Below are 13,440 nucleotides of genomic sequence, written 5' to 3'. Positions count from 1 at the left end.
TGAGCTCACTCTCTGGTGTGCTTTAATATGCATACTTCTAGTAGCTGGATTATCTCTTGTGCTTGTTTGATGCTTTTTCTTTGTGAGGTCAGTAGTCCCCTCTCTCTCTCTAGATAGCTCTATGTGTGTGCACAATTCTGAATGCATATTTAGAGTCTGTATAAATGTTTATTCTGTTTCTTTTTGCTATTTCTAAGGTATGGGGCAGTGCAATAATTTTGGCCTTCTGTGCAGAGGTGCTTGTTGGTAAGGGTGTAGATTTTATTACTTCTCTGCAGGTAGTGACTGCATATCTAGCATGTTGCTTTTTATTGGTAGCGTAGTTACTCTTGTTAGTGAACTAGGTTTCTGCATCATCTAAAGGAGTGTTTTTTACGTCTGGATAGTTGGAGTAAGTAGCTTCAGTAGTCTCTAGGTAATCGTGGTGTACTGCTTCTCTTTGATTTCTACTGAGAAAAGAAGCTGGATTGACAATGTTAGTTACTACTCTATATTATCTTGTACTATGATGGCTTGGTACTTCAGGAACTTTTGTGGTGAGAGTCAGTGGTCACCCTTTACTTCCAGTACTGTGGACACTGTGTGGGACACTAGTACAGTCAATTTCTGTCCCAGGGTAAACTTGCGTGCTTCTTGTATATTCAGCACGACTGCTGCTACAGCTCTGAGGTAACTTGGCTATCTTTTGGCATTGCATCTAGTTGTTTGGAAAAGTAAGCAACTGCCTTCTGATATGAATTCAAGTCTTGAGCCACATGGGAGAATAGAAAGAATTTGGAAGTCTTAAAGCTGGAACTGACATGAGGGCACTCTTTAGCTGGTGAAAGGCCTGTGTGGCTTCCTTTGTCTACTGGAGATCTCTATTTGACAAACAGTCTGTAATTATAAACCCACAGCTGGCACTACTTTGCAATGCTTGTGTCTTTTTTTTTAATACTCTGTATCTTTGGAGTTTTAGGAAATTTGAAAGTCTTCTTATTTTTTCTTGTGGAGGTTCTCAGAACTCTGGTTCTTTGTAAGTTGTTCTCTAAACAGAGTGGAGGATTTTGAAGTCTTGAGGCACATGGACTATATGGGCTAGGTTTTGTGTCTGCTTTTAAGGTTTTTCTATTTAAATGTAAAAATTTTTTGTCTGGTTTCGTGGATAGGGAGGCAAAAGAAAGTATCTTTTAGATCTAAAACAGTAAACCAGGAACCAGGTTAGTTTAGGTGTTAAACAAGTTAGTAAGGTATATGGATTTGCTACCACAGGATATAAATCCTTTGTTATCTTATTGACAGCCCTCGATCCTGTACTATCAATTATTGGGCTGATTTCTTCTCTATCTTTTTCAGGGGCTACTGCTTAATTCTCACTGGTTGTGTCCCTTCCTTAAGCTTGATTACTATGGGGGGGGGGGGGCATTCTTCGCCCTCCCTGGTACGTCAGAGGCCTATACTTCTGAAAATACTTGTCCTAATATCTCTTTACTAATTTCTTCCTTATTTTAATGGTTGTTCATGTTAAACTTAACACTTTTATGTACTTTTGATAATTTACTTTTAGAGTAACTTCCTTATTCTAGAATGTTTAGCGAGTTGGGTATATAAAAAAAACTTGTAAATACCCTATTGTTACTTTAAATGTTTGCAAAAGTATGCCTTCTCAGACTGGCTAGTTGTTCTTTACACTACAACAATCATTCTCTACAGGTACTAAAATTTTATTTAAATCTGAATATATGGCCCCTGTATCAACTAAAATTCTGCTCTTTTCCTTTGTCCTGGTCTCACTGTCTCTTGCAGAGGGGTCTGTTACTTCTTAGTTCTGGATGAGACTGGACTGCTAGGAGGGGGATGGGTTCGAGTGGGTATACCTTTGGAGCTTGAGTCTTTTTCCTTTTTGGGGAGGTTTTCTTTATCTTCTGTTACTTTAGGAGGAGCCTTTTGCAAATCATGTATGTTTTTGTGTTTCAGGATGATAAGCTTTGTCTGATTTCATACATCGCTGCCTTATACGGCATGCTGAACAACACATTTGATTTGCCTTCTCCTTGCTCTGTTTTCTTTTTTAAGAGCTAACACCAATGGGTTAGAGGGAACTCTGAACCCACAGTTACTCTGCCATTCTGATTTTTTAAGGTGAAAAACATATCAGCATATAAGACTTCACTTTATTTGCTTTCTTGTCTTAAAACAGCATTGATTGCAATAAGGTATTATAATTTTTTTTATTTTTTGAGCTGCTCCTACTGGTGGCTTTCTTCCAGTGAGCCCCTCGCCAGAGGGGCTAGTTCGGGAACCTTTTTGCTCTGGTTAGTTCTCATTCTTTATACTATTTTGTTTCTACCCAAGCTTCACAGTCTTTTCTCAGTTTTTCTCACATACAGACCTCTAGGTGGTAGGTATCAGATGCGATCCTCTACACATAACCTTTAAGATCTCAGGTTCTGAATCAGCTTGATTAGGAACTTTCAATTTACACTTGGGGCATAGAACAGTAATACCAGCCCTTTTCACAAACTCTGTACTGTAATTGTACTCACGCAAGGTGCCAGCTTCTTAATGCACTAAAAACATTTGGGAATTGCTTGTAGGCTATTCCGTTTATCACTTCAGCGTTTTTCTTTTATTTAAACTCTCTTTCACAAAATCTTAGTCTTTTCCAGTTCTCTTCCCACACAATCTAATTATTGTTTCTACTGACACTTACTTTGCTGCCCTGCAAAAGGCTGTGCCTGTTACAGCAAAAACTCTGATATGCTCACAAAAACAGACCCCCCCCCCGCTTATCTCAAGTTCATGAGAATCAGGGCTTAAGTTGTTGTGGGGGGGAGGAATTCCTGGAATTCCTCTAATTTGTTTTACTACAGTTAAACATAAATCACTATACTGTAGCTCTTCTACATAAAATGTTACATTTGTTGTAAACAAAATCTTAAAATCTCCACAAACACAACCATACAATCTCGAGAATCAAATTACCACAATGTGGGGGAAGAACCACTCAAATTCACTGGGAAAGGTAGTATCTCTTAAAGTGCCTGCTTTTCTCAACACAACACAGCATACAACACTTCAGCACTTATCTACACCAGCTTCCTCTGGTCTCCACACACTCTGGACACAATTAGAATAACAGTACACAGTAAAATTCTAGGAATCAAGTCTGAACCACTGGGGCAAAGGAATCCCCCCCCCCCCCCCCAAGTTCGTCTAGCTACGGTTAAAATGTGCAGAGTCTACAGAAATCATCACTTTTAAACACAGTAAACGTCCTCACCTACATTTCTCCACTTGTTCCACTTTTTTGCGGGGCACTCTCTGCCCCTACAGCTTATCCCAGCCGGCGCCTCGAGCCTTACCCGGCCGCTTCAGATGCGAGTAGAACTTCTCCCCCCCCCCGCGCCATGGGGAAACTCACTCCTTCACTCGTTCACTCCCTTTATACACCACGCACTCACACGATTACAAACACATTAACTACACAATGTCTGGACACTACAAGCACACAAACTTTGGGTTCACTCGACTCACCTTCACAGTCGCTAGCGGCCACTTTGTTGGAACAGTGAACCCGTCTCCAGTCCAGCCGCCCTATCGGCTGGGCTGCCTGCAGGCACAGGAAAGATGCTGCGCACTCAGACGTCTCTTGAGTGACTTATCAGCATTCCTGTCGCTCTCTCTCCCCAGGGCCCTTCAATATACATACTGTTTATCCGCACACTAGCAGGACGTTGTCTGTCTCTGCAGGTGGCAAGCCGAGGCAGAGCGGAGCCCCCTCCAGGGAAATTCCCCGGGATGCGCTAAGGAGGTCTGTTCTCCCCTCTGCCCCTGCGACGACAGAAACCCTCCTTCCTGGCTCGCCATAATGAATTGCAGTGAAAAATCAAGACCCCACAATTCCAATAAAGATTTGTAGGGAACAGTATGTTTATTACAGCGCTGGGAGCATGTGGGGAATCATTCCCCTTCAAAGGACATGTGTGCCCCTGAGAACTCCCGATCCTTTTTTATTACTCTTACCAATTTACATATTCATAGATTTTCACAATAGGTTCATGCATATTCATTCTGCTGATTTCGCATTACGCTTACACCTAGTTACACTTGTACTCAGTTTTTGTCAGAAAGTACAGAAAGAACTCCTGGGTCACTTTGTGCTGTCTGTTTCAAGGTCTGAAGAGTCTTTCTTATCTCTTATCTCTTTAGCTTAGAAATTTGCATTTTTTCTCCTTAGCTGAGGCAGTTTTGCTTGTGCTGCAGTTGCCAGACTAAACAGCATATTTTACTTATGTTAGCTAGCTCAAAGCGGCACATTTCACCTAAATCCAAATGTATTTCTACCCTGTTAAATTTTCACTCTGTCGCACCTCCATGGTTTTATAAGTCTTATTGCATTTCCCCCCCCGTTATAAATGAATGCTCCAATTTATTAACTGCCAAAATCGGTGGAGCGCTGCCCGGACCAAAGAGGGGGGTCCCCAGATCCCCAAATCAGATCACGTTTGGTCACCAAGACTGTTATAAATTAATGCTGCAATTTATTAATTAAATAATATTTATTAAATGATCAAAATATAAATTTAGAGGAAAAAAAGGAAAAGCCACAATCCAATCAAAAAGGGTCAGTGCCGAGCCCGGGTATCGGCGCTGGGTGAGACACAGGTCTGACCACTACAGCATAGGGTCCCCTATGTTTCACACCAACTGTCCTGCACAAGCAATTTTTATATGATTTTTCCTGCCCGGGGCAGAGTCCCTTTTCTTCCTTTCAGGACTGCACATATTCATGTGGAGTTCTTTCTCTGTGACGAGCTGAACAAAACCATGTCCGGGGAGTGGTGAACATCCATGATCGTGTTCCCGGAATCTGGTATTGAGATGTATCTCCCCGATGGCTCCGGCTATCTCAATCTTAGATATTTATCGCGTATTCATCGTCCGTCCGGGCATTCCTCGCATCACCTTGAGGAGCGACCCATCTCCGGGCTGGCCACATTAATTCGTTTGTAAATGAAGTTCTCCCTCCTCTTGTCCAGGTGGTTTCGACACTGTGATGCAATCCTCGACACTGACTTGTGCACTTAAAATCTTTTTATAAGGGTATTTCTTACCAATACATATATATAAAATATACGACAATTTTTATCTGCACGAATTATCCCATATACACATAACACTCCCTCTTCAAGGCTGCCTTTAATATAAAGTGACCAGTTCGTTCTCAGTTATTAAGGTCAAAAGCAGTTTCTTTTGTTGTGTCAAACCTGTGGGTTTTTGCCCATGTAATTAATCTAAATAACACTTCTTTATCATAGTCTATGTCCCATTCCTTAAAGGAAATTTTCTATACCTGTACTGTGGGGTTTTCTGATGTTGAAAACTGTGAAAAGTGCATATTATATGGCTGTACGCAGATAGTTACTATATGTATTATGTTATATTGATTAGTTATGCTGTATTAACATTTTGATAGTATGGTAAATGTAGTTTTGTAGTTAAAATGAAGCTTTAGTAGTTAAAATAGAAGCTATGTATGTGGGTTTTTTTTAAAGGAATGAGATACTCGCTTTGAGATAACAGTCACAGAACACCCAAATCTTCCAGAGAAGAGGAATTTATGGTTTTCTTATCAGAAGAAGCTAATTTCTTCAAGCCCTGCTCAGACTCGAAGACGCTGTGGGGATTAAAAGAAGCAGTTGACATATACCAGACAGAGTTTCTTGTTTTAAATAGAACGAATGCATAACCATGAAGCATATATGAATATGCAACAGTGTTTTCAAGTTTTCAAGGGTAATTCTGTGTTCACAAGGCATGCTTTTCATGGCTTAGTGCCTGAGAGCATCCAGACATCTGTAATTCTTTGTTTTTTATTGTCTTGTAATTGTCCTAAGTCTAAATTTTATTACTCTAGTTGTATTACTATTTTTACAACCATTTTATTATTAAACTTGTAAAAATTCTGAAAACAAGTGATTGGCGTTTTTCACAAAAACCAAGTGCCCGTGGTCTCCAGTGGGGTTTTTCTTCTATTTTCAACTTCTCCAGTTTCCTTTCCAAGCAACCTGTTGCAAAGCTTAATCCCTGCAGCCTTTGCTACAGCTTCTGGGCTCTTTCAAGCCTCTTCCTTTTCCTGCTTTTTCTGGTTTCCACACAGCCGTTCGGCTGTGATTTTCCGCAACCTTTGTCGCAAAGTTAGCTCCTGCGGCCTTTGCTGCCTATTTTCGGACTCTTTCCAGCCTTTGTTTTTCAGCTTTTCGCTCCGTCTCTCTCTGCAATTCCACGGGTCCTTGGACTGTTCAATCCTCACATGGTGGCACCACCTGTGACATGGCATTCCTATGCTTGAGACATAAGACAGACTCACGCGCATTTCCTCAGACAAACAGCCTCGTTTATTGTCTCCGACACCCCTTTATAGACAATTCAAAACTCCCGGTACTTCACAGACATTGGTCTAAACTCTACGCCCCACAGACTCTTAACCAGTCAAATGCTTGTATTTTAGGAGAGCTCCCATTGGCTTGGTCAGCTTCTGTCAGTCAGTCCAGACTGTCACGACTTTTCAAATTTCACAGAGAGTGGCTTGGCAACTACATCAGCCAATTTTCTCGAAACTCTGGAATGCATCTCATCAGGTCCCATGTATTTGGCACATTCAGGTTCCTCAGGTGGTCACAAACTTGATCTTTACTAACAGTGGGAGGGACTTTGCTCCCCCAGTCCCTTTCATGCTGTCCATCCACTTGAGAGGTATTGAAGTCTGAGGCAAAAAAGTTTTGAGTACCTCAGCCTCCTCCTCATCATCTGTTGTTACCAGTTTTCCAGCACTGTTTATCAAGGGGAGTGTACCTCCTTTGACCTTCCTTTTCTGGTTCACAGACCTGTAGAAGCCCTTCCTGTTATTCTTTGCATCCCTTGTCAGGTTCAGTTCCAGTTTTACCTTTGCCTTCCTCATCCCATCCCTACACAACTGAACTTCATCCCTATACTCTTCCCAGGATACCTGTCCTAGTTTCCACTGCCTGTCCATTTGCTTCTTTCCCTTTATTTTGATCAGCAGGTCCCTACTCAGACATACCAGTCTTCTTTGCCTGATTTCTTGATCCTGTGAATTGTTAGCTCTTGTGCTTTATGGAAGACTTCCTTACAGATCTTCCAGTTCTGTTCCATTCCCTTGTTCCTGAGGGCAGTCTTCCAAGGGATCCCACTGACTATCTCCCTTAAGAGTTGGAAACTTGCTTCCCCAAAGTTCAGGGGCTTAACTTTACTCCTTACCTGACCCATATCCCTCAGGACTGCAAACTCCACCAATGTGTGATAACTGCAGCCCAGGCTGCCTCTAATCTTGACGTCCCTGATTAACTCACTTCCATTGGTGACCAACAGATGTAGTAACACATCCTCTCTGGTAGGGCTATCTATTACCTGGCTCAAGAAGTTGTCATCCGTGCATTCCAGGAGTCTCCTGGATTGCCTGCAGCTTGCCATGTTACTTTCCCAGCAGATGTTGGGGTGGTTGAAGTCCCCCAGCAGGATGAGAGCTTGCAAGTGCAATGTCTCCTGTAGCTGGAGCAAGAAGGCTTTGTCAATAGGCTCCCCTTGATCAGGTGGCCTTTAGTAGACACAAACCACAAGGTTCTCTTTGTTGCCTTGATCTCTGGTCCTTACCCACAGGCTTTCAACCTGCTCATGGCTGTTCTTCAGAGACAGCTCTTCACTGTTGGTAATGACATCAAATGCAAAGAAAAATCTAAATGTAAGAAATAATCTAAATATAAAAAAATCAAAATGTCAATATCAAGATGGCAGCGATGAGAAAACATACTGATGCAGTGTTATAGCTTTGAGCTCTGCTCTAGGTGTTTTTCTCTTCTTGTCTGTCTCTTTCCCATGCAAGCTCCCTTTTATTTTAATTTTGTTACAGATAAACAACTGCCTTCTGATTGGTCCTCAGGGTCTCTGCTAATTTTGTAACATACAAAACTTGTCTCAAGCATTGCATGCATGTGATTGTTTTCAATCACAGTAAGTTACACACTCATATGGTGTTCTTCCACCAAAGTAATTTTTTCACAGCATGCTCAGCAAACACACAAATTAGCAGAGCCTTTAGGGTTAATATTCTCTTGTTCTAATCTTGGTTAGGATGCCAGGTGTCTGGCACTGTTCCCACACTTCACAATACACCTCTTGATGCAGAGGGCATATTAATAGACTGGACCTGTCTGTTTCTTCCAGTGTTGCTGCCTTCAACTGGAAGTATAGAGGAGAATATAATTTGTGTTCCAGAATATTGGGATATATCTGGAAGTGTGTATATATGCATCTTTGCAGCATAAGCAGACAGTCAAATCACAGTACACTCTGATTCCTGTATGTATTGTTGAAGCCAATGACCAAAAAATGCAGATGGGGGAAAAATCTGATTGGTTAGATTGCCCAACAGGAGTTGACATGTTCCCACTTTAAAGATTTATATACATAGAGGGAGGACACACAGGATAATTTAATTTGAATAATTGAATAATTGGGCTTTGTTGTTTGTTGGGGACAGGAGGGCTTTTTTGTGGGATGGTGGGGGTTTTGTTTGGTTTTTTTCTTCCCCCCAAATAAAACAGAGTTTCTCATCTAGCCTAGAAGGACCTGCAGTTGGAATTACTCTCTGTATGCTCTTCTAAGATAGCTGAGTAGTATTTATCAAGTCTTTTGACATATCAGCTAAAATGAGGTAACAGAGCGAGGAAGGCAAGAGGCTGCCATTTTGAACCTCAGTGTATTTGAGTAACTTAAATCCCTGATTGTTGGTATATTGTCTTGGTTTTACAATAGGATGAATTTGTACTTTGTGTTGTTTTAATAGGTGATGCGGATGACACTGTCAACATTGAATTGGCGACGACGGGAAATGGTGAGGTGGTTGGTAACATGTGCAACAGAAATAGGTATGTTCTGAGATGCTTCTCAAGGGCTCCTGCATTTTTGTCAGCTAATCTTAGGCTTGATCTTGTTTGTCAACACTCAGGGTCTGAAAATATCTCACATCTTCTGTTCCTCTTTAAAATCCCTTTTTTAGAAGACAATAATTATGTCAGTGATGAGTGAGTTTTTTGAGCATGTAATAGAATAGGCACAGGCCAAGTGAGACAATACTTGATTAATGCAGTGTAACTTCTTTCCCCTTCAAGGTGGGGACATCCATAACCCAGATTTCCTCTTCTTCCCTCAATGTTGGGTTTGGGTTTGAGGCTGCAGCAAAGAAAGGGGTAGTGGTTATGGGATGTTACACTATGCTACAACTTTGCTTGCTCTGAAGGGTGAGGCTCCAAAAGACTGGTGAGAGCACTGTCTTGTCAGCAGTGGGGAAGATGAACCAAAAAACAGGTGAATGAAATGCTGAGGTTGCGTCCCACTATGTGGCAGGCAAGATCTCATGAAGGGGTTCTCATTGTTTGTTTTCTTGGTTTCATTTTTTAAGCCCCTTTGTAAATCCAAGCTTAGAGTGTAATGCTTCTTTGTTACATGGCTATGACATTGTGCAGGCCTCTCATCTGCACTGGAAAGCAAACCAAACACTAACACAACCCAAGCCTTTCTACAATATTGCTCAGAGTATTTCCCTAATAAAAATCTTTATGTTCAAGTGCATATCAATTTGATACAAGATGTATCTGAAAAGTTTATTGGGAGAGGGTAGAGGTCAGGATTTTTAATTTTATTTCTTTTAAAATTGTGCTTAGTATTAAATGCCATGGTGTTCTATTAAATTAGACATTTGGCATGCTTTCATATTCTTTTGTGCATGCACTGTGCCATGAGATGCACATTAAGAAAAGAAGTTAAAAATGCCTTTTAAGTGTTTGGTGTGAGGGCTGCTTTTGAGTGATATGATAAGACCAAATGACCCAGAACTTGTTATACAAATTGTCTTAGATAACAAGTAAAACAGCTCAATTTTCTCACTGGGATAGAAAAGCTTATCTTGCAGGCTTTTTTGTTACCTGCATTTCAGTGATTGCTACAGACTGTACACAGTTAGCCTTTGTTTTAATGTCCTTTCGCAGACATGTTATCTGGTTTAGCTTTTCTTGCTAAAGCTGGTCTCCTTCAGTGTACTGGCAACCTCTTAGAACTTTGAATATAATCTTTTGCTGAACATCTATATCTGCTAGGTTTTGTCAATTGTACTTAATCCTTTCTTTCTCTCCCCAGGTGTTTATGCACTGGATAGTATAATGCAAAACTGGTTTACACTTTTTACTCCAACAGAAGCCACTAGTATTGTTGCTACAACAGTGATGTCCAACAGCACCATTGTCCATCTGCATCTGGACTGTCATCAGCAGGAGAAGTTGGCCAGCAGTGCTAGAACACTTGCTCTACAGTGTGCCATGAAGGATCCTCAAAACTGTGCCCTCTCTGCACTGACTCTGTGTGAAAAGGATCACATAGCTTTTGAGACTGCTTACCAAATCGTTCTAGATGCTGCTACAACCAGCATGAGCTACTCACAGCTTTTTACTATAGCACGATACATGGAGCACCGTGGTTACCCTATGCGGGCCTATAAGCTGGCCACTTTGGCCATAACGCATCTCAATTTGAGCTACAATCAGGACACACACCCTGCCATTAACGATGTTCTCTGGGCATGTGTGCTCAGCCATTCTCTTGGGAAAAATGAGCTAGCAGCTATAATACCTCTGGTGATCAAAAGTGTCAAGTGTGCAACAGTACTGTCAGATATTTTGCGCAGGTGTACTTTGACCACTCCTGGCATGGTGGGACTCCATGGAAGGAGGAATTCTGGTAAGCTTATGTCACTGGACAAAGCCCCTTTAAGACAACTCTTGGATGCCACGATTGGAGCTTACATTAATACAACTCATTCGCGTCTCACTCACATCAGCCCACGACACTATAGTGAGTTTATAGAGTTCCTCAGCAAGGCCCGAGAGACCTTCTTAATGGCTCATGATGGACACATACAGTTTACACAGTTTATTGATAACCTAAAACAAATCTACAAAGGCAAAAAGAAACTGATGATGTTGGTTCGTGAGCGGTTTGGTTGATGAAAATGAGTGAAGGAAGGAGGTGGTTTGGTGTTACTTGAGCCTGCCTTTGTATCTTTTTGAACTTAAAGAAACAAAGCCACACTGGTATTATATGTGTATAGTTATACTGAGTTTGAAAACTAAACTGTCATGTTGTGAAAGTTTGTGTGTTTAAATTTTTTTCCTTTTTTCTGTTTTGTGTGAGAGAAAGGTTAAAAAAAGGTTTGGTTTACACTGAGTATATGTTGTCAAGTGGCAAAAGCCCACATCACTCTCCTGTTCTTTCTGTATATGTTCACAGCCTCAAAAACAAAACATATATTGCAATGGCTTTAAAAAAGCAAACAAAGCACCTCCATCCTGTGATAAGTACCTCAAATGGATTCAGCTTTACTACTTTGTAACTCATTGTTATATTTCAATATATTTAAACAAACCAACAAATGAAATACTAGTAATTAAAAGGCTGATCATGTGGCTTTGCAGTGCTCTTCATCCAGAAGCATGGTACACAATGCTTATGCATGTGGAAACTTAGCGACTGTCAACATACATTCTCAGGGATTTATCAAAATAAATTTTTTTAAAGTTTGAGAGCATTTATTGTACTGTATATATATTATAGTATATGTCTGAACATTGAAAAAATCTAACATTAATTTATAAAAAAAATCAAATCTATGTAATGCAAAATACTTGAAGCTGCAGTAGCTTGGTTTTAAAGAAAAACTATCTGAAGGACTAAAGTGCGCCTTGCTTCAGGGTTGGCTCAGGTGGTGAACTATATGCTAGGCATCTATTCAGAGCCATCTTTTGGATTGCATGGTTGGAATGATACCTACTGGGGAAGTTTTATATATGTATATGTATGTGTATATATATATGTATGCATATATATATGTATGCACACATAAACACATACTTGTAACAGGCACTACAGTAAAGAGGGACAACAAAAAATACACAGCCAGAGCAGCAAGCCTTAGCATTAAGAATACAGTATGCCAGAATTGGGGTCTGTGCCTCCTAGCCTAGGAAACTTAAAGAAATATCATTTTTGACACAAAATGCAAAATGATTGACATGATACATTACGCCTTTGCAGTGAGCTAATAATAAGCTAACCTTTGTGCACAAATATATATATATATATATATATATATAATATATATTCTGCATAGGTATTTTGACTGTGCAGGACAGAAAGTTATGTAGGTATGACTGTTCTACTTTTCCGTTCATTTTTCTAATCTATTTTTTCTCTAGAATTACTCAAACAAAAGCAGCCTTCTATCTTGCCTTGTCTTAATGCTTTAAATTAACCAAACTGGAGATCTAAGTACCAAACTGTTCATTATATTATTAAATACCAACTTTGATTACAGTATTGTTTCTTTGCTTTAGCTGATGGTTCTGTATCCTTGTGCTTTTTAAAACAGATTTTGTTTTGGTGCAAAAGTTGTCCAGTGTCTCTTGTTCCCTTCATTAGAAAACATGCTAGAGGTATGTTTGTAGGTATTTTTGTTTAGAAAAACTATTTCATGCTCTCCATTTTATTTATTATAATAGGTAAAAAGGTTGTACTTCATTCCCCATGTAAACATGCTCATGAAGTTGAAATTAAGATTTGATACAATGATATCAATTTATTTATGTAACTAAATCACTGTTTTATAAACTTGTTACTGATAACAATTTTTTTGTTTGTTTTGATTAAAATTAGTTTTTTGAAAGTTGATTCTGCCTCCTTTATGGTGTCTGTTGCTGGAGTTAAATTATGTATGGAAAGTTCATAGATCTTAAAAGCCCAGCTTGCAAATTTGGTGCCTTATGGTGAGAAGCAATATGACCAAGAAAGAAATGTTTTGTTCCTCAAAAATCTGCTGAGGAACAGCAGTGTTCACAATTACAACAGCTCCTTTGCTCATGCAGGAAGACTTGGTGTGTCAGAGGGACCAAATGCTGCCTGCAACTGAAGATGTGTGGTCTATACAATGAACCATAAGCCTTGACATATTGCCCTGGTGGAATGGAAGAGTGTGTGGGAGCATGTTTCCACTCAGTGTGATTATTTGGGTGACCATGAAAGTTGAGATGTGCTGCAGATATATACAAGGACAGTTCTTGCTGTTCTTTGGATTTTATAAAGCATTTTGTGTATTCTGAACTGTGCAACTCACTCCACTCAGCAGACTAACAGACGTCATTTCTGCATTTTTGGAGTCTTTGCTCTGTAAGATGTGTGTAAGTTTTCCAGCCCTTAGTGAATCATGCCATACAGAATGGTTGAAAATTGAAGAGGAGTGATCTGCTTTACCAAGATCTTTATCATCTCAGGTATGTTATATGATGTCATATTTGACTACATGATCTGAACACCTTCACTTTCTTTTTTTTA

At 40.1% G+C, this 13,440-nt stretch overlaps 1 protein-coding gene across 1 annotated transcript in view; it reads left to right on the top strand.

Annotated features, from left to right (window-relative positions):
* LOC128821391 (zinc finger SWIM domain-containing protein 6-like) overlaps positions 1–12,722 on the top strand; it is a 313,500-nt gene extending 300,778 nt beyond the window's left edge. Inside the window, exons 13-14 of the mRNA XM_054002380.1 lie at positions 8,849–8,930; positions 10,198–12,722. Coding sequence (XP_053858355.1) covers positions 8,849–8,930; positions 10,198–11,060 — 945 coding nt within the window. The 3' untranslated portion in view covers positions 11,061–12,722. The remainder of the gene's footprint in view (positions 1–8,848; positions 8,931–10,197) is intronic.
* The last annotated feature ends 718 nt before the right edge of the window (positions 12,723–13,440 follow it).

This window comes from Vidua macroura, chromosome W, assembly GCF_024509145.1.
Source record: "Vidua macroura isolate BioBank_ID:100142 chromosome W, ASM2450914v1, whole genome shotgun sequence".
Taxonomy (NCBI): Eukaryota; Metazoa; Chordata; class Aves; order Passeriformes; family Viduidae; genus Vidua; species Vidua macroura.
Note: the sequence above shows the minus strand (reverse complement) of the source record. Positions and strands in the feature narration are given on the sequence as shown.